We start from the raw sequence: 25,398 nt of genomic DNA, 5'->3' as shown, positions 1-25,398 counted from the left end.
AATACTGTATTATGTGCCATATTTTATTTAGCAGGAAAGGTGTGTTATGTTGAATCCCAAGTGTGAGTTCTAATGTACTGTATGCACTGCTGCTTCCTTTATAGAATGGCGACCAGGCTCAACAGCACAAATACTGTCTGACTTGGATTTAACATCACAGAAGGAAGGCAGATGGAAACGGATTAATACACTAATGCATTACAATGTAAGCAATTTTTAATATTAGTGCTGGTGACATTAAAAGTGCATACTTTAGAACCAAATCAAACTGTTGTTTGTAGTGTTATTTCTTCAAATTGGTTATTTGCATATTGTACGTGTGTGTTAGATAGTAACTCTTCAGAAAATTGTGCTTAAATTTGCAGGTTAGAGATAATGCCACGCTTATATTATCAAGAATTGGAATTTCTCAGCAACATGAAGAAAATCACCAAGACTTTCCAGGAGAAAGTATGTTTTGTTCTGTTCATTGCTAGTATTTCCCAGTTTGAGGAGTTTTCTACCACCTATTTTTTTTATTTATATATATATATATATATATATATATATATATATATATTTATTTTTTTTTTTTTATTGAATGCCTGCGAATGCTTCCCAAAAATTGTAGCATGCCTTATGAAAACGTTATCAATAGTTTGGCTTTCACAAGCTCTCCCCTAAAAGAGAAGGGTCCACCTGTGATTTGTTCCTCAGCTTTCTGAGCCAGAAAGCTTTGCAAGGATCGAGGACCTGTGGCCTTTTTTCAGTGACGCTAAGGGATGACTTGTATGTGCTCTGATATCCGCATAGGCTGTCAGTTGCACATCTGTTGGAGCTCCAAGTCTCTGTTTTATACCACCCCCTTAGACCTTTAGGAGGGGACATCCAGTAGGAAAGCAAAACCTGAACACTCCTGTGACAAGCAATATGCAAAGTGAACACACAAGTGACTTTCATACTCATTGCCTTTGATGTCCTTCAAAAGATGTAAAAATATTAGGGATGAATTAGTAAGAGGTAGTTTGCAACTTAATACGTGGTTACGTGCATCCCAAAGAACTATAAATGTGGACACTTTTTTATTTTTTGTCTCAAGTTGTATACACACCATATTTTACAAGTGAGTCCCATACAGCATGCACCTTATGAGTTTGACATATAGATAGTGCTTTGTAGTTTTTGTTAAATTTTGTCTGTAAATTTTTAAATGTACACTTTTTAGATGTTTTATTTTATATATTTATTCACTTAAGACATGAAAAGATTCAGCCCACATGAAAGATTATCATAGGAATGAAAGTGGTAAACCTACCTTTGGTTTACCTACCTTTGCCAGTCTCACAATGTATCACAAGGCTCCTTTAAAACACAAAAGGAGACACCACTAGCCCTGTAGGCCTTAACAATGGAAATTTATATTCCCACCTTTTTTATATTAATTTTATGATATTACTGTTGATAACATACCGCAATTGTGCTTAATTTGCATATCTGAGGCTGAATGTGGAAATTTAAGTGTCTGTACACAATCTCCCTACAAGCCTTCAGGAAGCATCACATGACAAGAAATAGCTATTGACTGACATTGTGGTTTGCCCTCTGACATTTGTATTACCTGCAGTGAAGCAATAATAAAGAAGCTAAATGCATTGTTGAGAGCATTACTGAGCATAACCAAGGCTGTAATGTGCAGTTCCAAGTATATCCTAGATTTATGGTAGGAAAATAAGGCTACAGAATAAGGTTGGTAATAAACAATATATGTATTCAAAAAATGGTCTGCCCTTGTGATGGTTTCCATTGTTGAGACCGAACTACTGTAGCACCCAATCATTCTGGGAAGCTGAAAGATGAGCTATGTGACTGGTTGCAATGAGCATTAACATTATTTTTTTTGGTAGTGTTTATAAACAGTGTGATAAAAAACTGAATTTTTTTTTTCCGTATGTCTCTCAATTTTAGGGCATGCACTACTAGAAGATGAAAACAAAATATGGCATCTTGTACGTCCAGCAGATGAAGTTGATGAAGGTAAATCCAAAAGAGGAAGCATGAAGGGCAAAGAACAGACAAAGGCTATAACAGAAATCTATCTGACACGGCTTCTGTCGGTCAAGGTAAAGTTTCCTTACCTGCTGTTTTTATCTAACAGAACCTCTTAGTATGTGTTGGTAAGTAGCTGATTGAGATTATTTCTTTTACTAGGGTACGCTCCAGCAGTTTGTAGATAACTTCTTTCATAGTGTCCTTAATTCCAATCAAGTGGTTCCCCCTGCTGTTAAATATTTCTTTGACTTCTTGGATGAGCAAGCAGAGAAATATGAAATCAAAGATGAAGATACAGTTCACATATGGAAAACAAACAGGTATGAGGTCATAAGGATAAAAATGCTGTTAATGTTTGTGTTTTTTTCAATGTGATCTAGTCCATACTTCTGTTAATAAAGTGTTGCAGTTGTGCTGTAGTAACATGTGGGGGTATATGGTATTGCAATGAAGAGTTTGCATTGCCATAGTATATGGGTAGGCATTGTGTGGTATTGTTTTTTTTATTATTACAATTTATTTTACTTCCTACTGTTATAAAGATAGGAGAGAGCCTCCAGCTCTTTGCACAGAGGTTTACTTTAATTAATATCCTGAAATAATATATAAAACACAGAAAAAGTACAGCTTACTAACAATATCTGGGCTTAAAGATATAGATATAGAAGTTGCTCTATAATAACCCTGAAATTTAGAAATATCAGGAAAAAAAGTTTACCATTTGGGTATGTATGAAAATGTCTTTCCCTTAGCAGCTAATCTTATGGCTTCTTTCCATACTACGTTGAAAGGCTTAAATCTGCTAAATGTTTTGCTAGGTTGCAAATCTCTAAGTAAATTATATAGCACCATTCACATCAAGATCTACACATTTACACCCATTTTTAGCCACATATGTGAGCATTGATGTGAATTGTGACATGACTCTACACAATGTCACAATGATAACATTGAACAAAGTAAAATATTGCAAAAGATATGTGAAAGTAGTTTCAATTCACATCCTAGTTATACCCAAAAATGCACTCTGTGGGAGTCACGTAATACTGAAAGCCGCCCTGTTGTCCGCAACAACATATCAGTTTTAAATAATTAAAAAAATATAGAAGTTGAACTTTGGTTCTTATAATCAACATATCCACACTTTCTCTGTGATCCATTAAGCCCATTTTACCATCGGCTGCAGCGCTTATTCTAAAGCTGCCTATATGTATTTTTTAGCTATATTTTTATTAAGCAAAGAGATTCCAGCACTTCAAAGAACTGTTAAGACACTTTATTTAAATTTCATCCTGGACCAAACATGACAGGGAGGTAAAACAGTATGGAAACATGTAGCAGTTAAAACTGTTCTACCCCTCTGCCACGTGTGGTAATGACATTCAGATAAAATGAGTGCATTTTAACAGGTTTTTGAAGTGCTGAATTCTTTCTGCGTAACCCTTTAACGACCACGGACGTATATTTACGTCCGAGCTTGCTCCCGATCTGTGAAGCGTGCTCAGAAGCTGAGTGCACTTCATATTTGTAGGATCCCAGTTGCTATCAGCAACCAGGACCCGCAACTAATACCGGACATTGCCGATCGAGCTGATGTCCGATATTAACCCTTTAGATGCCACGTTCAAAATTGATCGCGGCATCTAAAACGGGAGGGGTCTATAACACTGCATAAAAAAAGTTAAAAAAATAAAAAGTTAAAATGATTTAACCCCTTCCCTAATAAAAATCTGATCACCCCCCTTTTCCCATTTAAAAAAAAAGTGTGTACATAAAAATAAACGTGGTATCGCTGCGTGCGTAAATGTCCGAACCATAAAAATAAATCGTTAATTAAACCGCACGGTCAATGTTGTACGCGCAAAAAAATTCCAAAGTCCAAAATAGAGTATTTTTGGTACTTTTCATACCATAAAAAAATGAATAAAAAGCGATTAAAAAGTCAGATCAAAACAAAATTGGTACCGATAAAAACTTGGTGACAGCGCAAAAAAGTTACTACCCCGTGGAAAAATAAGAAAAAAAGTTATAGGGGTCAGAGGATGACAATTTTCAATGTATTAATTTTTGTGCATGTAGTTATGATTTTTTCCAGAGGTATGACAAAATCAAACCTATATTAGTAGGTATAAGTTGGGTATAATTTTAATTGTATGGACCTACAGAATAAAGAGTTGGTGTCATTTTTTCTGAAAAATTTACGTCGTAGAAACGGAAGCCCCCAAAATGACAAAATGGCATTTTTTTTTCCATTTTGTCGCACAATGATTTTTTTTTTCTTCAGTTTCGCCGTAGATTTCTGGATTAAATGACTGATGTCATTACAAAGTAGAATTAATGGTGAAAAAAAACCAATCATATGTATTTTTAGGTGCAAAATTTAAAGGGTTATGATTTTTAATTCCTTGGAAGTAAATGCGATATGTGAGAGAGACACTGGTTTTGCTAGAAAACGCCAAAAAAAAAAGTACTCCAGATAACTTCTAATATTGGAATTATTACTTGCAGTTTATCGCTACGGTTTTGGGTTAACATACTAAAGAACCCACACTTTATCTTTGATGTTCATGTACATCAAGTAGTGGACGCTTCCTTGTCAGTAATCGCACAGACTTTCATGGATGCTTGCAGCAGGACGGAGCACAAACTAAGCAGAGTAAGTGAACCAACTCATTGATGTCTGTAATCTGGTCCCAATTCTCTCCTCTCTCTAGTTTCTGAGAAAAAGTCGATATGTCACGTCTTGAGTGCATGCAAGTAGAATCACTCACTATATTGTTAGGAAGACTGAAGCATGTTGGTGTCAATGACAGGACCATGCAGTGCAAGCTAAAGATGAAAGCTTGTCGAAGCACTGTATTTTTTTGCAGAGCTGACAATCTGCTCAGAATATCCATTTTTTCCATTTATCTAAATATTGTAAAGCTTTCCTTTTTTTATATGTAAAAATGTTTTTTTTATAATATATGTGTATATATATATATATGTATAGGCATAAATGAAGAGTGCAGATTAATACATACATTATGGAATATAGAAAATCCATGTGCAGCATGTGCCATTGTATAACCGCGCTGACGTGCACTGTCTGCACAGTATTCTAAGTCCAGAATTTGAAATTCAGAAGCGTGCACAGTGCAGCAAAATCCCCTTAAAGACAATGGGATTCTGCTGCATCGGAAACTCTGCCCGATGCATGGGTCAATTCCTGTGTTGAAAGTTTCCACAGCATATGGATGAGATTTTTAAAATCTCATTTAATTGCCTCCTGCTATATTCCCCTAAAGGATTTTACCTGCACCTTTTAGTATTTCCATGTCAATTTACCCTCTGTACTTTCATCTGTAAATTTTTATTAAAGTTTTACAATACAATGAAAAGAATCCAGAAAGAATTCCAAACAAAACAGAGGTAATAAAGTAACATATGAGGGTCAACAATGAAGCCAACCATAATGCAAAGAACCCTAGGTGTTCCGCTCATGCAGCCCACAACAGGCAAACTCCGGTTGAATCCAGCATAGGACAAAAAATAAATAGCTCCCTCTAGGAGCCAGAACATATGTTTATGTAAACATCCCAAAAACTCGACAAACATAGACAGACAAAACACACACCAGTTAGACAAGGGATTAGAGAAAGGAGAAAAAGAGGAGGTGGTTTAGAGAGGGAAAGAAAAGATAAAGTTGGGAAAATATAACACAACTAAGGGGGTTGTCTATCAGAGAAGTGGTCCCAGGGTTCCCAGACAGAAAGAAAGATAGGCGAGGTATTGTTGAGAGATGCAGTGAGGGACTTGAGAGATCTGATCTCCTTAATTCTCCCCGGAAGATCCATCTCAGATGGGGGAAGGGTTTGCTTCCAACACTTAGTAATGAGGGTTTTAGCCGCCAGAACAATTTGCATAAACAACTTGAAAGGCTGCTTAGATTAGACCCTACTGGAAAGATAGTAAATCACATAAAGAACATACCAATAAGGTATAAAATAAAACTTAACCTTTACTTCAGTAAATTAAAACTGATATTACAAAAGTAGTGTACAGTGCATTGTTGGAACATCAGTTTCTGTGAGGGAGGAATGAAAGAGGGTACAGATGAATACCTAATCTAACAATAATCCTATTCCTAACAAAGGAATATGACCCTCCCTAAACTAAGTGTGGACTGGGGAAGGGGGACAAATAATATATACAAATACATTTCTTAAATTGTGGCAGACCTCTCTTAGCCAACGCGTTTTGCCCAGTGATAGCAGGGGCTCATCAGAGATTAAAAGGAAGCCACTGGAGGATCCAAAAGGTACTACAATACACTTTTTACAAAATGCCAAAATGTGGCATTTTGTAACAAGTGTACTGTAGAAAAAGAGATGTTGGAGAAACTGAAAAGAACCAGAGCTATCAGTGTGTTTCCTGAATAAATACTATATTGGCCCTCTGCATAACCAACTCCCGTTGCAAAAGGGACATTTAGGGGGGGGTTGAGGCCCTTCACATTCAGGGAAAGACACTTAGCCATGGCAAAAGAGAAACGGTGAAAAGGAAAAAGCAGGAGGAGAAAATGCACTCACCCATACACAGTCAGGAACTACCCCCAACGACAAGAAAGGGGATCAAGCGAGAAGTTTTCCACCTCAGAGAACATATTAAGAAAGAGGAGGGAAAAAAAAAAAGGGACAACACAAGGGGGGGGGGGGGGGACCCGATTGCGACAAAGGAATTCCGATTGCGAGGCATCAGTAGATTGAAGCTGAGCAATATACACCCTGGTAGAATCATGGGCTTCCTCCAAACCCTCCACCCTGTCAGAGACATGTTGCAAATCTTAGCGAAGGGAGGAGACTTCAGCACGGCAAGTATCCTTCACTTCTGCAATAAGTGAACGAAAGTCCTCCTTAGTGGGAATTTGCGACAAAAGCAGGCTCCAATCATGGGATGCAGAGAGTAGCAGCGACCCCAGAGTACACCAGGTCTGATTCTGATAGTTTCCCATGAAGGACCGCCATCAACCGCAACTGGGACCATGTGTTTAGAGGAAGGGCCATAGAGCAGGGTGCTCCCGCAGAAGATCTTGCAGTAGCCATACTCCTAGGGGGTTTGGGAGCACAGGAAAGGGGGAGCAGTGAGTGTCCAGGCAGTGAGGGAAGTGGAGAGGCCCAATCCAGGGTGGTTGTCAGAGGGCCCTGGGGAGAGTCCAGAGGGTTCTGGGAGGCAACAGGCAGACCTGGGGTTTGGGGGGTGCTGTGTGAGTGAGCCTTTCACAATGGCTGCCCAGGAGGGCAATGGGGAGTTTGAAGCCCAGAGAAGAGAGGGCCCGGTGGTGAAAAAAGCAGGGGAGGGATGGCAGAGTCCTCCCCCACTGTGTGGCAGTCTGAGAGCGGTGGGCTGATGGAGGTCCCGTACCTGCGACAGTGATGGCGGATATGTCGCTCTCTCCCCAGCAGTCTCTGGTCCCTGGAGGGTGCCGCAGGTCAGTATTGCCGGGTTCTCTGAGGGCCTCCGATGCAGGGGAGTCAGTAGGTTGAGCAGGTCTCAGTGCTGCCGGCATCCGCTGCGGTGAAGCGTGGCCAGAAGAGTCCCCACAGGAGGAAGGAAGCTCAAAAGCGGGACTGCAAGCCTGCGGCAGGCCCTGCAATGGCGGGCGGGATGTCTGTGGAGGGAGCCGACCTGGAGTCCAGGTGTCTCCGGATGCCGCCGGGCAACGGAGGATCTCTTGGGGGCTCTCCAGGAGGTTCCCCCAATAGGGTGGCAGGCAGTCAGGGCTGGTTATTGCAGGCAGAGGGCCTCATGGCGTGGGAGCACTAGCACTAAGCGGCCATCTTCGTCGTCCCCCCCCCCCCCTCAAGCTGTATTTATATCACCAAAAAATATTACTGAAAGAGAAATAAACAGCACCCCTTTATCACAATGTACACATATTGTCTTAAAAGGGATGTCTTATGAAGCCCACCTCTGTCTATAGCCATGATTAGTGTATAAGAGCAGCATAGAGACAACCCCCTCTATCAGCCAGAATGGAGAATGGTTGTGTATGAGATGACCTTGTGTCTAAATGGCAACCATATAATTCTACATATCTCCTGCCTTGGCTGTTGAAGGGGAAATGGCTGGCCTCCTGCAAAATCTGCTGTTTACCAGGGGCTCTGGCACATGTGGCACCAAGGGCAAACAGCTGATTACCTCAGGCCATATTTTTAAAGGAGTAGGGTTACCTTTTTAACCCCTTTTAAAGTGGGAATAAAAAAATATAACTGGATTTAATAGCAACATTGAAAGACTAATCATAGTAAATGTAATCTTGGCAAATGGAGTATGAAGTGTGTGTGATAGACACATAACATGGTTTTTATTCTCTGATTGTAATCTCTGCAGGAATCCCCCAGCAACAAGTTGCTCTATGCAAAGGAAATTTCAACGTACAAAAAAATGGTGGAAGAGTAAGTAGTAGTAATATTATATTAATTCATGTAATGTAAAGCATACATCAAAGAAAACCATTAAAATCAAGGTCTTACTTGGGGGTGGTCAGACTGGCTCTCAAAACAGGGGGGCATTACCTGATGACTCAGAACACTAGGAAGGCCCACAGCCAAACTGCACCTCGAGGCTGTGTTCGCACACTGTAGTTGAATTATGTTTTTTTCTTTACTTCAAATAGAAAAAGGCTTTAAGCACTGGAACAACTAATAGACTAGTGAAGAAGATTCATCAAAACTTGTAGATAGGAAAAGTTGACCAGTTTCCCAAACTTCTTTCATTTTTAACCTCTTAAGGACGCAGGGCGTACCTGTATGCCCTGCGCCCGGTCCCGGTGTTTAAAACGGGGTTACACCGTGACCCTGTATCACACCGGGTCGGGACCCTGGGCTAATAGCACGCGGCACCGATTGTTGTGCCGCACGCTATTAACCCTTCAGACGCGGCAATCACAGTTGATCGCTGTGTCGAAAATTAAAGTAAAAGCTTCCCGGCAGCTCAGTCGGGCTGATCAGGACTATCGTGATAAAAACGCGATGTTCCGATCAGCTAGGACGCGAGCGGAGGACCCCTTACCTTGCTCCGTCACGTCCGATCAGCGTTAGATTGCTCCAAGCCTGAGCTACAGGCTTGAGCAATCAAGCCCCTATTACACTGATCCATGCAAAGCTATGGCTTTGCAGGAATCAGGGTAAAAGATCAGTGTGTGCAGTGTTATAGCCCCTATGGGAGCAATAACACTGCAAAAAAAAGGTTCATAAGTCATTTAACCCGTTCCCTAATAAAAGTTTGAATCACCCCCCCCCCCCCTTTTCCCATTAAAAAAAACTGTGTAAATAAAAATAAACATTTGTTGTATCGCCGCGTGCGTAAATGTCCGAACAATAAAAATATATCAGTAATTAAACCGTACAGTCAATGGCGTACGCGCAAAAAAATTCTAAAGTCCAAAATAGCATATTTTTGGTCACTTTTTATATCATAAAAAATTTATAAAAATCGATCAAAAAGTCCGATAAATGCAAAAATGGTACCGATAAAAACTTCAGATCACTGCGCAAAAAATGAGCCCTCATATCGGCCCATACACGGAAAAATAAAAAAGTTATAGGGGTCAGAAGATGACAACTTTAAACGTGTACATTTTCCTGCATGTAGTTATGATTATTTTCAGAAGTGCGACAAAATCAAACCTATATAAGTAGGGTATCATTTTAACTGCATGGACCTACAGAATAAAGATAATGCACTGCGTAGAAACAGAAGCCCCCAAAAGTTACAAAATCAAATTTTTTCAATTTTGTTGCACAATGAATTTTTTTTCCCGTATCGCCGGGGATTTTTTGGTAAAATGACTAATGTCACTGCAAAGTAGAATTGGTGGCGCAAAAAAAGCCATCATATGGAATTTTATGTGCAAAATTTAAAGTGTTATGATTTTTAAAAGGTGATGAGGAAAAAATGAAAATGCAAAATTGGAAAAACGCTGAGTCCTTAAAGCGTACCCGTCAGATCACTCAAAAAAAAAAAAAAACTGTTATATGTTGCGCAGTATCTCATCCTGATCATGTACATGTACTTTGTACGTGTCCGTGACCTACATTTCTCTCAGAATTAGCTTTATTTCTGAAATACCTTAATTTTATCTACCAGAAGTAGGGGGGGGGGGTACTCACTGTGATAACCACTCCCTCTCCTCCCCCTCCCTCTCCTCAGTCCAGTGCTTCCCAACCAGGGTGCCTCCAGCTGTTGCAAAACTACAGCTCCCAGCATGCCCACACATCATTTGGCTGTGCAGGCATGCTGGGAGTTTTGGTTTTGAAACCGCATGAGGATATGATTGTAGTTCCCCTTTATTACACACACACACACACACACACACGGTTCATATATTCTTACATATACACATTAGATAGACACACTGATATACACACATACACATATATCCACACACACACACACTGGGTTCATATATTCTTACATATACACATTAGATAGACACACTGATATACACACATACACATATATCCACACACACACACAAACTGGGTTCATATATTCTTACATATACACATTAGATAGACACACTGATATACACACATACACATATATCCACACACACACACACTGGGTTCATATATTCTTACATATACACATTAGATAGACACACTGATATACACACATACACATATATCCACACACACACACTGGGTTCATATATTCTTACATATACACATTAGATAGACACACTGATATACACACATACACATATATCCACACAAACACACTGTGTTCATATATTCTTACATATACACATTAGATAGACACACTGATATACACACATACACATATATCCACACACACACACACTGGGTTCATATATTCTTACATATACACATTAGATAGACACACTGATATACACACATACACATATATACACACACACACACACACACACTGGGTTCATATATTCTTACATATACACATTAGATAGACACACTGATATACACACATACACATATATCCACACACACACACTGGGTTCATATATTCTTACATATACACATTAGATAGACACACTGATATACACACATACACATATATCCACACACACACACTGGGTTCATATATTCTTACATATACACATTAGATAGACACACTGATATACACACTTACACATATATTCACACACACACACACACACACTGGGTTCATATATTCTTACATATACACATTAGATAGACACACTGATATACACACATACACATATATCCACACACACACACTGGGTTCATATATTCTTACATATACACATTAGATAGACACACTGATATACACACATACACATATATCCACACACACACACTGGGTTCATATATTCTTACATATACACATTAGATAGACACACTGATATACACACATACACATATATCCACACACACACACTGGGTTCATATATTCTTACATATACACATTAGATAGACACACTGATATACACACATACACATATATTCACACACACACACACACACTGGGTTCATATATTCTTACATATACACATTAGATAGACACACTGATATACACACATACACATATATCCACACACACACACTGGGTTCATATATTCTTACATATACACATTAGATAGACACACTGATATACACACATACACATATATCCACACACACACACACTGGGTTCATATATTCTTACATATACACATTAGATAGACACACTGATATACACACATACACATATATCCACACACACACACTGGGTTCATATATTCTTACATATACACATTAGATAGACACACTGATATACACACATACACATATATCCACACACACACACTGGGTTCATATATTCTTACATATACACATTAGATAGACACACTGATATACACACATACACATATATCCACACACACACACACACACTGGGTTCATATATTCTTACATATACACATTAGATAGACACACTGATATACACACATACACATATATCCACACACACACACTGGGTTCATATATTCTTACATATACACATTAGATAGACACACTGATATACACACATACACATATATCCACACAAACACACTGGGTTCATATATTCTTGCGTATACACATTAGATAGACACACTGATATACACACATACACATATATCCACACAAACACACTGGGTTCATATATTCTTGCGTATACACATTAGATAGACACACTGATATACACACATACATACATGCTTGGACACTTACTTTTTCATCTGCAATGCATGTTTCTGCCTCTCTCATTGATGTCTGCTGTGTGAGAGCCGGCAGCAGGCTTCCTGTCCTTCCCCTTCTCTTCATATGTATCTCTGCAGTGTGTTCAGCCCCTCCCCCCCTCCAAAACGTCCCGGAGTCCAGGACGAAGCAGTGTTCACAGAAGCACTGAATGCATCCTAGGAAGCAGAGGGGACAGTTGTTTGCCTGGCTTTTTCACTATGAAATACTGAAAATTTACAACATATCAAAAGTTTTTATATCTGACAGTGCCTATTTAAGGGGTTAAAAAGAAGCAATCTGATTGGTTGCTATGGGCAACTGGTCAACTTTTCCCCAGCACAGATCTTGATGAATTTCCCCCAGTATGTGTATTTTCTGAAGCTATTAGTTGTGTTCTTTAAAGGGTAATTGCTTTAAAAATAAAATGCACAGACTATTCTGGTAATGGTTCCAGTGTCGCATGCTGCTCACATTTTAAGCCAATAAAAAAAATACAATTCAACTGCATTGTGTGAGCCCAGTCTCAATTTTCATGGAGATCAGAGCGCTATTCTGCTTGACATGAGATCTTCGTTAGATTCACTATAATTTCTGTTCTGTTTTAAGGGTTAATGCAACATTTTTTTTTCCCTAGCTATTACAAAGGAATCCGTCAAATGGTACAAGTTAGTGACCAGGACATGAATACACACTTAGCAGAAATTTCAAGGGTATGTTTAATTCATAAACATTTTAGCAAGCTACTAACATTTTGAAGGTATATTTTTCTAAATTGTGTTAGTATTGTAATGTGCTGAATACAGTCATAATGGCCACAGTATTGTAAGTGGAATGTTCAGCTTGCCTTTTTTTAAAGACAATGTTCTGGGAGTACAATCCCCTTTTAAGATGGAAAGATTTGGCTGCTGAAATGCAGGCTATCAGTTGCAATAACAGGAAAAATCTGTCGCACCTGCACATTACAGCACCAGGGTGGTATTCCATGGTACCTATTTAGCCTATCTGCAGCTGTTCCTGTATCTAATAAAGAAATTTAAAAGGACTAAAACCTTAAACGTTACAAAGTAGCCTTTGTACTAGGTACCAGGATTATGTGGATGGTGTTTTCCTATGAGATATTCTCTCTAAAGCGTTATAGCATATTAGACCTAGCACTTAAGTAAACCCTGGCATTAAAAACTGTGGCAGGAACTGTTGATCACAAGGAATGAGACTGATGCCATCTATGTTGTCTTTCTGTTGTGGTATAATGACATTTTAATACAGTTAACTGCTTAGTTTAGTGTATAATACTTGGTATGCTGCATGTGTTGTAAAAATAAAATCCATCCTTTGTTTTGCTGATGGCTTTGTCTGTTTCAACCAGATTGTTTTGTAACTGTTAGTTTTGTTTATTCCTCCATTATTAACAATTTTTTTCTGTTCTTCACAGGCACATACAGAATCCTTAAACACAGTGGTAGCACTACACCAGCTCTATCAGTATACAAAGAAATATTATGATGAGGTAAGTAAAGATGTGTCTTTATTGATTTCATGTCGACTATTACATTACATTTTATGTCGCACTACATAAACCAAGGTTTTCTGATTTTGACTAAACAATGTTTATTCTTTGATCAGTTGAGAAATTGATACATATGTAAGAAAGTAAAGTGTGCACATTTTTTTTTTTAGAGGGGACATTGCTTTCCTGATAAAAGTCACATTCTATAATATGCCTATTCTAAAAAGTAAAATACTCTACAGCTTCAGCTCAGTAACCTTTTGTTGTTCAGACAGTGCTGCATCTGTTTGATGGACATTTCACATTATTCTCTTTCACACCTTTTCCTGCAAAGCAATAGTATGTTTAGTTCTATTTGGCGAATATTTAGGCTCATATGTGGTTTGCAATGTACTGCAAAAGCAGTTAACATGCTTTGTACCACATGTATTATGTGTTTTTGGACACTGTTGTGTATTTTTGCACCAGTTTGCAATGTGGCATGGCATAGAAAAAATCCTGGCAATAACGTGGTCTGAAAAATGGCACAATGCACCAAAAATGACACACAATTTTGCCACTAGAAACTTGCGTACAATAAGCCCACTAATTGTTGGTCTAAAGACACACCACATGTTTCAAACCGCATGAGGCACTGTGATAATTCTGTTTAGCCTATATTTACGCTTTCTAGGGGTCCTTTTACATAAGGCAATTATCTGCCAAACAAAGCAAATATTCTCTGTGTAATAGGACCAGCAGTCATCCGACGAAGAAGCAAATGCATGTTCGTCAGCTCATAGCTGCTTTTTGACAGGTTAAATGAGCACTGTCATGAAATCAAAAAATTGATATGTTGTAGTACTTAAGTACTACAACATATCTCTAATATACTTTAATTAAAAAAGTGATTTTAAACCAGTTTAAAATCACTTTTAAATTCGGCCACTAGGGGTCGCCCTCCTAGTGGCCAAATGCATTCTGCAGTGACGTCATTACAGAATTTCGAATTTCGGGGGTTGCGTGTTCACCTATACAGTATGCCTCCAGTTTCCCCACTACAACTCCCAGCATGCCCTGACAGCCAATAGATATCAGGGCAAGCTGGGAGTTGTAGTGGGGAAACAGCTGGAGGGACACTGAATAGGTGAACTAAGGGGGGTGGGGAGGGGGAGTGGGTTGAGCGGCGGGGCTGTGGGAGTTGCGGTAGGGCTGGACGGTATACCGGTCGCGGGATGTGCAGGAGCGGGAGCCACTGAGCTCACGTGAGGTGCACATCACCGCTCCCCCTGCAGCTGCCGCTTGTTCTCAGTGATCAGAGCCAGGGGAAAGCGCAGAAACTTCATCCCCTGGCTCTGATGTTTCTCTCAGCCCCGAGCCTGCTCCCTGTTCAGCCCCCCTCTCCCCTTCCTGCAGGCTGTTTGTTTGCTGTTTGTTTATCATGCCCATCCCCAGGTGCGGGCTCTGCAGGACCTCCTTCCCCCTGCAAGCACTAAATGTGACAGGCAGACACAGGGCATCTGATCTTCATCCCCGCTCTGTTCTCTGATCCCCGAGAGGGGACCGGGATCAGAAGCTCTGCAGCGCCCGTACATTCAGTGCTTGAAGGAGGAGAAGACTCTGCTGTTTCTCACATTCCCGTCCCTGCTCGGGGATCAGAGAACGGAGTGGGGATGAAGATCAGAAGTGCTGCGTCTGCACATTCTGCGCTTGCAGGGGGAGAAGGCTCTGCAGCAGCCGCAGCTGGGGACCGGGATTATAAGCTGTGCAGCGGCGAAAATGTAAGTGAATAGCCATCAGTGTGCCCATGGGGGAAATCATGATAGCGCTGCAGCTGACAGTTAACCCCTGCCCTGACAGCCAATAGAGAGATTGGGGTGTGAATGAAAGAAGCATCTTCCAATGAACCTGGACATAATCTTGTACCAACCGCCAGTAGTCGGTCCCAAATCCCATGAGATAAATTTGTTAGTGGGGAGCTACACTTGGGGCAACTAGTAATTCTGTCTGGGAAAAAAGGTGAAGGGAGAATGTAAAAGCCATACAATGCAGAGTGAGACAACTTAAAGTAGGTTTCCCTCCATCTCTCATTAAGGACGTATTTACAGGCTGCACCCCCCCCCCCCCCCAAGCCCGCCAAGATAGTGGTGTGTATATTAGTGTCACCCGTCCACCGTTCCCAGGTTGTGAAGTGTCTCTAAGGATTTAATTTGAGAAGATGAGGACTGAAGGCCAGGTAAAGTGAAGAGATGGAAACCCCCCCTTGGTTCCTGGCCTATAATATATAATCGATGAGAGGTAGTTTCTTGCGTGAGGTCTCGAAGTCTGGAGGAACAGAAGGCATGTACTTGATGTGCATAAAGGAGGTATGACGGGAAGATGAAAGGTGAGAATGATATCCCTAGGTGCTAACCATCTACGAGTGTACCTATTCATAAGTGTCCCTGCCGTGGACACGCCCCTTGCCTCCCACAAAAGTAGCCAGGAGGAGGAACAACTCTGAGGGAACTCAGAAGAAAGGGAAGGCCAAAAATCTTCCGTACCTCCTTCCAGGATATAATTGTGTCCCTAAGCAATATCGAGCTCCTTCCAGGATATAATTGTGTCCCTAAGCAAGAGGAGCTCTTCACCTCTGGTGGTAATTTTGCAAAGGATGTGTGTAGCAGTACAGGAAGAGACCACAGTGCAGCCAGTGCCCCCTCAATCCTCAGGTTAGAAAAATAGGTAAAACCATGAATCCAGTCCATCACATGGTGAAATAAACATGCCAGAGTGTAGCCTCTAATATTCAGAAAGTTGACTCCCTCCTCCACCCTACATAACATAAGTTTCTGTAAGGCTATGCGTGGGCCTTTGCCCTGCCACAAGAAGCGTGTAAAGGCGGAATGTAAACGATGGACATCGTCGTGTTTCAGGAGAAAGGTAAGGGTTTGAAGGGATACAGCAGGCAAGGGAAAATATTCATCTTGATGGATGACATTGGCCTAGAAAGGAGAGTGGCAGGTTTTTCCATTTTCTCAATTCCGTAACAATACCCCAGAAGAGGGGGACATAATTGGGTGAGTAGAGCGTGTCAGGTGTGCGACCATTGAATGCCCAGGTATGTGATGAAGGTGGTGGAAATCCTCACTTGCAGGTCCCCTGCTGTAGACAGCCATCTAGGTGAGGCAGAACCCAAGGGCAACAACACGCTTTTGGAAGCGTTACTCTTATAACCTGTGAAGTCCTCCACAGCAGAGAAAAACTCTAATATTTTAGGGACTTCACTACTCTGACCACTAACATAAAGGAGGTCATCCGTAAACATGGATAGCTTAAGTTCCTGCAAACCCACCGTAATCACCCTATATAGATCAGACGTTAGCAAGGAGCGCACCAACTGTTCAATTGCCAGGTCAAATAACAGCAGTGACACGGGACAGCCCTGGTGTGTACCTTTCAGTAAAAGCAGGGGGAGGGGAAAGGATACCCAGGGTAAAGACTCTGGCTGTGAGACCATAATAAAGGCCCAGTAGAAAGGAACTAAAGCGAGTCATGACCCCGAACTTGTTCAGCACCAGTCTCAACCAGTCCCAGCGAACATTATCAAAGGCCTTTTCAGCATCCAGGTAGGGTGGAGCATCGGTTGAGACCAGCGCTGGACACTATCCATGGCTGAGAAGACTTTGCAGATATTCGTGACTGCTGAACCCACCTGATGCTCTCCGATTAGAGAGGGTAGAAACTTAGCTAGTCTGTCTGCCTGGATTTTTTAGAGCAATTTCACATCCTGGTTGATCAGCTAAATGCATCTGTAAGGACCAGGATCTAATGGGTATTTTCCCGGTTTAGGTATGACTTTAATATACGCTAGTTTAGCCAAGGAGATCTGGCCCGTACTGTCATTAAAATAGGTGGTCAAGGAGGGAGGAACATGATCTACCAGGAATTTGTAAAATTCATTGAATAGCTTTCTGGCCCCGGTGCTTTGCCATTTGCTAGGGACTTAGCCTCCTCCCCTGTCACTACTGCATTCAGCTCCTGGCGCTGCTCCTCCGATAAGGACGGGAGGGAGAGACGTTCCAGAAACTGAATCCCCGCCATGGAAGGAGTGGAGGGCATGGAATATAGCTCAGTATAATAGAAGCCCAACACAGCATTAACTGAGTGAGGATCGTTCCTGATTTGACCCTGAGAGTCTTTCAATGCTGATACGTGAGCCGGTGCAAATGCTCCTTTAGCCAGCCTGGCCAAAAGACGGCCAGACTTATTGCCATGTTTAAAGAACTCCAGTTCAAGGTGAGATCTATATATGCGTTCCCGTCTATCCAGCCAAAGTTCATAAGATGATTTCGCTTCCTGCCAAAGGAGTTTATGGGTTGGAGTGGGGGAGTCAACAAAACGGGAATAGGCTGCTGCAAGAGTCGCGCTAGCCGCGGCATGGCCTTCCTGTGTTTTACATTTGAGGGAGCTGGTGTACGCCATGATCTTCCCTCTAAGCACTGCTTTCACTGTTTCCCAATAAAGTGTGGGGTTATCTTCGTAAGCTGTGTTGTCTGTCTCAAACTCAAACCACCACCCCCGCAGAAGGTCTATAAATGTCCAACGGTAGTCAGACCCTCTGGGGCACAATGGCAAGAGCTCAAAGACCACTGGGGAATGGTCCGAAAGAACCATGTCCTGTAAGTCCACTGTGTCCAAACGAGCACATAACAAGGGACTGACCAGGAAATAGTCAATACCATGACCCATTTGTGTGTGTTGGTGTGTACTCACGGCCATCCTGGTGGAGATTACGCCAAGCGTCCTGCAAGCCTGTCTGGGATAGAAAAGGGGGGAGCACTTTGTCACTTGAACAAATGACCACTGGCGGTGTAGAGGAGCTCTGTTGGTCCACTAATGGGTCCACCACCAAATTCAGGTCCCCTCTCAGGACTGTGAGTAGGCCTGCTGCCTGGGCTACAGAGTCTGCTAAGGAAGCAAAAAAAGAATGATTATCACCATTTGGGGCTTAAACATAAAAAAAATCATAAATTTGTCCACAATGTTCTAATTTAAGATGGGATAATCGTGGGAAAGTAAGCGGTGGGCGAAGGATTTATGAATTAACGTCAGGACTCCAGAACCACCATCAACTGCTGGGGAACCCACAACCTTCCCACCCAGTATTTGTGCATCCTCTGAAAGTCGCTCTCTGTGAGATGCGTCTCCTGAAGGAGAATCATATCGGGACGCAGACGTTTCAGAAAACGCAGAATAGACATGCTTTTCTGTAGAGACACGAGCCCCACCCCCACACGCCTTCTGGATTTTAAAATTAGGCTAGGGCAAGTTACAAATAGAGTGGGACCGTACCCAACCCAGGAACCGTGTAAGGAAAGAAGAAAAACTATCTTTGCTCCCACTGGCCCTAGTAACCTACTGTTAACTAAACATGGAGCAGAAAACAATTTAGCCAGGCAATAAGACATTGGAAAAATTGTCAAAATAGCAATATGCAATACTCAGTCGGGGAGGAGGATCTGCTGCTACGACTCCTGCTGCGTCTCCCCACTGATTTCCTGCATTTCCTTGACTTTCCCGGCGAGCGAGTGTGATCATCTGCTTCTGAGAGGTCTGGAAGGGATATCAGGTTGTTCCCTCGGAGATGGAGAGCGATGTTGGGGGGATCGTGAAGGTCGCACTGAGGTCATCAGAAGATCTGGAAGGGCTGCCTCCGCAGCTGCTGGAGTTTGATAAGAAGTGAAAGTCCCATCTGAATGGAAAACCTTCAGGGTCACTGGGTATTGGAGCTTTATAAAGTTCCGTGCAGACCTTACTGTAAGCCCGTCTGCACTTAGCAACTTCAGCGGAGAAGTCCTCGAAGATCAGTATCTTCCTATTGTGGAAGGTCAGTGGTGAACTATGTCTGCGAAAGGCCTGCAGGATCTCAATTTTGTTGTTATAGTCAAGCAACTTAAAGGTAACTTGTCTCGGTCGATCATCTGCTCCAGCTCGTGAATGCTCAGACACCAACTGTGCCAGATGGTGAGCCCTTTCAACTCGACACTTGTGTTGAAGCCTCAGAGCTTTGGGCAAGCCACCTTCACAAATGGCCTGAAGATCTGACTGAGGAGAGATTCACTAACTCCCACCAGGCGCACGTTGTTGCGACGGGAGCGGTTTTCCAAGTCTTCAAGTTTTTTGCTGACATAGCACAGATCTGTTTCGGTCTGTCTCAAACGGGTAGGCAGACTGCCATTTTCATCTTCTAATGCAATTATTTTCTGTTCAGCTTCCCCCAGCCTTCTTGATTGAGCAAGCAGATCATTCTGTATAAGGGTACGATCACACTACGGAATTCCCGTGGAATTCCACGGGCGGAATTATGTGAACATTAGTGTGAATTGGTCTCTGCGAGACCCATTCACACTGCGGAATTTCAGCGGCGGACAATTCCGCTGCTGAAATTGTTCCGTGCAAAGAAAGAACATGTTCATTCTTTGCGTGGACTCCATGAGCACTGCATAGCAGTCAATGGTGACGGCTCAGTGCCCCACGGCCCTAGTATTTTCTGTGGCTGCCGCCAGATGGAATATCCGCTCTCTGAATTCAGTGAGCGGACATTCTGCAGTGTGAACGCACCCTAAGAGTCAGTGTGGAATGCATAGTGTTCTCCATTGTCTGCTGTATGGTAGGGGTTATTAATTTGACCAAAGCTGCTGCAAGGGACTGGAGGTCCATATGAGTAGTTAAAGATACTTCCATAGCAACCGCCTGAGCAAGGTTCTGTGGAACTGTAGTAATCTGTTTCAGAGCGTCATGAGGGGAGAACAATAACTGGGTCCTTGCAACCTGCATGACTGCTGGCAGTGGCTGGGTGGCAGGCATCAGGGATTGAAGAGGTGCAGGTGTAGAGGTCAGAGTAGTCTCTGAGGCACCCTCTTAGTCAGGTAATGGTCCATAAAGAATAGATGCACTCCCAGGGCAGGGAGAGTAGGAGGCAGCTGGCTTCGGAGCAGAGAACGGAGCAAAATGTTATCTGCCAATAGTGTTGTCCGGGCCTCAAACTTTATCCAGTGGTAGCAATGGTAAAGAGGCGAGGTTGCTCTTACTGTCCCTGCATGTAGCGTGGTCTGAGCACTTAAGATGGTGGCGGCCCCTTATAGCTGGGGGCGCTGGTAATAATGCTCCACTGCAGGGCCCAGTATCGGAGGAGAGGAGAGAGATCCGACAGAAGGGAGAGGTCCCCCACTCACCTCCCAGAGCTATGCTGGCTGGTGCCTTGTCCGGAATGCTGTGCTGTCTGTTGCTCCTGCCCATCTGTGCTGCCCTGCGTGCAGACCTGCGCTGCAGGGGAAGATAGCGGCGAGCGGGAGTTTGCCTGTGCCGAAGGTGCCGGAGCGCCTGCTATGCGGGGAGGCACGGGCACAACTCTATGGATTCCCTCTCGTTCCCGGGAGCCACCAGGGGGGTTTGCGGGGTAAGTCTTCCCCTGTGATGCCTGCACGGCACGCGTATGGGGTCCAGGGTGTGGGAGCTCTGTATCCTTGATCCTCACATACCCGCACCAGAACCGGAAGTCTTAAAGGGAACCAATCATCAGATTTTACCCTATATAATGCTTGGTAAAGCGTTATATAGGGTAAAATTGTTGTCCTCACCATCCTCGGGGGACGCTCCTGCTCCATGGATGGTGAAGATATGAAGTTATAAACTAGTCACCGCCGCCGTAAGTAGTCATCTGGGCGGGGAGCTCTTCTCACCTACTCCCGTTCTTCGGCCAGCAGCGACGCCCCCTCCGCTTGATTGATGGGCAGCGTCATTGTTCCGCTCACTGAACAGACTGAGCAGAGCGATGACGCGGCCCATCAATCAAGCGGAGGGGGCGTCGCTGCCGGCCGAAGAACGGGAGTAGGTGAGAAGAGCTCCCCGCCCAGGTGACTACTTACGGTGGCGGCGGTGACTAGTTTATAACTTCATATCTTCACCATCCCTGGGGGCAGGAGCATCCCCCGGGAATGGTGAAAATAAAGATCTTACCCCATATAACTCTTTGCCAAGCATTATATAGGGTAAAATCTGATGATTGGTTCCCTTTAAGGCTATTTTCACATGTTGTCGTACCCCAACTAATCACTGGGCATTTTACAGAGATTATGCTATTTTGGCCATTCTGGGCAAAAAGGCACTCACCAATTCGTATTACAACATCTGAACATGGCCTTTATAAGCTTTTTTAACTACATAATAGGTGCTTGTTTACAGCATACGTTGGCCCATCTAATGGGGACCTAAGAATTAGACTGTTTTAGTAAATCTGGGCCACAATGTGTAGAATTTTGAATTGCCTAATTACACACACATTATGCATGAAGTTTTAGTAACACAGGCTATATATTATATATTATTATATTTATATTAGATCATTTTTAGTAAGGAAGGTTAATGGAATTCATGTAACTATTTGTTTTTATTTGTTGTAGATAATAAATGCTCTAGAAGAGGATCCCAGTGCACAGCGCATGCAGTTAGCAATCCGGTTACAGCAAATAGCAGCTGCCTTAGAGAATAAAGTCACTGACCTTTGATTGTGATGGCGGGAGAGAAAGAAGCATGGAAATGAAGACTTTTTTTTCTTCCTAAGAAACAGAGTGTTATATTTTTAAAATGCCCTTTTTGCCTTTTCTTTTTTTTTTCTTTTTTCTTTTTTTTTTTTTTTAGACGTATTTGTCTTGCACAGTTTAAAAAGGAGACATTGTTTTTACTGTAAATTATGCCTCAAATGAAACCTGTGTTCTGTGGGACAGTTTTTATAGGCGATGCTGACAATGGCGTTGACATTTTTAAATTCATTATGCAAACATACTAAATTTGTAATGCCACTTCTAGTAAAAGCAATACATATGCCAAGCAATCATTTCAACACATTAGAACATAGTTAATCCTATGCTTCCCCGATATTTCCTGTTTCAACAACTGGACAAGTAATGTGAATTGGTAGCACTATTTCCATTCTCCACAATGTGCCATGAGGTATCATGCAATGCAGTGTATTGCTACCCACCTTTTAATGGAGTTCTGAATGCTGCCAATAGGAAGCACAAACTGAAATTAGTGTTTTGTTTTTCGTTATTATTATTTTAAAATTTATTTTATATAAATATACATTCTAATGTGCCTTACATGTACCAGTTAATGAACGACTGAAGATACATGATTTTGTAAAGAATATAGAAAATTTTATTTATGTCACTGATTTTTTTTTTTTTGTCTGTGACCAAACGTAATGAATTGTGTGTCAATGACATACACATTGACATGATTACTATGTAAAGTTTTAATATGTTTATCATGTATTAAAATGTTACCGGAATTTTACATCTTTATCTGGTAGCTAATCTTAAAAGCACCTTTTCGTTGTATCTCTACATTAGGAATGTAAATTGCTATATATGATGTTAGACCACAACCAGCATCTGATTGTACATTTCAGTACCCAATAAAGAGTCTTACATCCCTTTATTATTAATGTAGCATCAACACTAGTTACATTGCTTGTTATGTATAAAATTGTCGCATTTGTGTCAAATATGTATAGGCCATGTGACTACCCATCATTTAAAATTGCCTTAGTTCTGACTTTACTGAAAACTGATTTCTTTTTGACACCTCCAAAGCATCTTTGTTATGTTTAAAGTGGTTGTCAAGCACTAGAATATTTATAAAAAGACTTCAGACTGAATAGGAAAAAAAAAGCCCAGTCCCCACTGATCAGCACTTCCTGGTCTTGACACAAAGAAATGCCTACTCAGCAAATCACTAATTGAGGTGGATCACCACTGTAGTTAGTGATTGGCTGACCAGGAATTTACTGTGCCAAGACTGGTACCAAAAAATGCTATTTGGGAGGACCAGGAATCATCAGAATGGCGGACACCTTGCCTATCTGTATACATTAGGCTCTTGGTTAGTAGTGGTCCATTCATTGTAGAAGTGATTTAGCTTCTCAGTGATTTGTCAATGATCTGTGCTTATTCTACTGAATATTCTTTACAGAGATGATCACTTAGTTTCATAAATTATCTTTACATCAAGTTGGATGATTTCAGAAACATACTGAAAACATCTTTTTAATCTTCCCTTCTCTTGTGCATTTCTACAGTGTTAGCCAAGCAGGTCAGCAGAAGAAAAGGAGGGAAACCTTATTGTATACTAATACAGATTTATTGCTTAGGCCAACGGTAATGGTATCATTACTGGTTCTAACCAAACATCTGTAATAGCAAGGGACAGAGACCAGTATAATGCAGAATAGGATATTTTACTCTAGAGGGAAAAACTCAGATTTGTATTAAAAATTAGTTTTCATAAAGCTTAAACATAAAATATTACCTAATATATCTCCTTACAAAGCCAGAACTGCTAATAGAAATGTCCAGTTCCTTTAAAGAGTATTTAGTTTAATAAATCTAATAGTGCTGTTAAAGTTGGTGACTTAAATGTCCCCCAGGGAAGAATTACTCACTTACCACCTCCTCAGGCTACAATGCTATGGAGTTATAAAATGTCTGCATGCTTTTAGAAAACTAAAGGACTGCCAAAAGAAGTTTGTAGTCCCTGCAGGAATCTCTTCACAATTCTTCAACACCCCATAGAAACCATGACTTATATTTGCACTTGCACTGCAGTATAAATAAACTTGGACCTGAGTAGAAATGTTTAAATATTAAAGATTAAAAGTGTCAAAAGTGCTTAAAAAGAGAAAGCGAATAAAACATAACAGGTATTGTGCATTTTCTGAAACAAGGTAAAATATGTTTCATCTTGTCTAGCTTGGGTTTTCCCTATACTTTCATCGCTACAACAAATTTTCAAACCATTTTGCTTTCTGAATAAATTAATAGACCCCTTCAAAGTTAGTGTGCCTGGAGTTAACAAAAACTTTTTGTATAATGTAGATAATACAATTATATGTATATTTGTAATATTCTTGGTTACAAAATGTGTATATTTTGTCCCTACAGCTATTGTCTGTGTGTTTCTGTGAGGAGTCCAAATACAGGAAGTGTGGGTGGACAAGCAGGTCTCTGTGGACTTAGGACAAGCAGGGCTCCTTGCACTGAGGCTCTGTGACACGCTTCTGACTTGCACAGCAGGAGCCTGCAAAGAGCCCTGTATTTGGTCTCCTCACAGAGAAAGCATTTTTTCACCCAAAAATATATGCATTTTTGATCCATGTATGTTACATATATACATATAGTATTATCTACATTATATCAAAAGTTTTTGTTAATGACCGGTACACTATAAAATTGACTGTATCACATAATAATTTTGAGAAATATGAGCTTAAGTTTTATTGACTACAGCGTGTTTAATCACATCAATTTTCATGCTGCATAACTTTAATGGGGCTAAAAGTGTTTGGCTCCTGATTTTGGTTTGTACTCCAGGTCAGGTGCATCTCATTTCAGTGTCCAAAATTTGTCTGTTAATTTTGACTGATTACATTTGCCCTGACAGTTTTTCCATTGTGGCAATGTCCTGGTGAAACATTTTAACCATGTTAGTCACTGACTGCAGTCATGTCCAAGTCACTGACTGCAGTCATGTCCAAATATGAATGGCATGTTGCACTTCATGGTTGTGTATGCTTTAAGACATTTGTCAGTCAGCTTA

General features: G+C 41.4%; 1 protein-coding gene across 6 annotated transcripts in view; it reads left to right on the top strand.

Annotated features, from left to right (window-relative positions):
* Positions 1-23,431, top strand: part of PLXNB2 (plexin B2) — a 332,704-nt gene extending 309,273 nt beyond the window's left edge. For all 6 annotated transcript variants that reach the window (XM_056573761.1, XM_056573757.1, XM_056573759.1 and 3 more), the window contains 9 exons: positions 105-205; positions 366-450; positions 1,945-2,099; positions 2,188-2,348; positions 4,537-4,684; positions 8,401-8,465; positions 12,907-12,982; positions 13,705-13,779; positions 22,203-23,431. In XM_056573761.1, the coding sequence (XP_056429736.1) occupies positions 105-205; positions 366-450; positions 1,945-2,099; positions 2,188-2,348; positions 4,537-4,684; positions 8,401-8,465; positions 12,907-12,982; positions 13,705-13,779; positions 22,203-22,307 (971 nt within the window). In that variant the 3' untranslated portion in view covers positions 22,308-23,431. The remainder of the gene's footprint in view (positions 1-104; positions 206-365; positions 451-1,944; positions 2,100-2,187; positions 2,349-4,536; positions 4,685-8,400; positions 8,466-12,906; positions 12,983-13,704; positions 13,780-22,202) is intronic.
* The last annotated feature ends 1,967 nt before the right edge of the window (positions 23,432-25,398 follow it).

The sequence above is a fragment of the Hyla sarda genome, chromosome 4 (assembly GCF_029499605.1).
Source record: "Hyla sarda isolate aHylSar1 chromosome 4, aHylSar1.hap1, whole genome shotgun sequence".
Classification (NCBI taxonomy): Eukaryota; Metazoa; Chordata; class Amphibia; order Anura; family Hylidae; genus Hyla; species Hyla sarda.
Note: the sequence above shows the minus strand (reverse complement) of the source record. Positions and strands in the feature narration are given on the sequence as shown.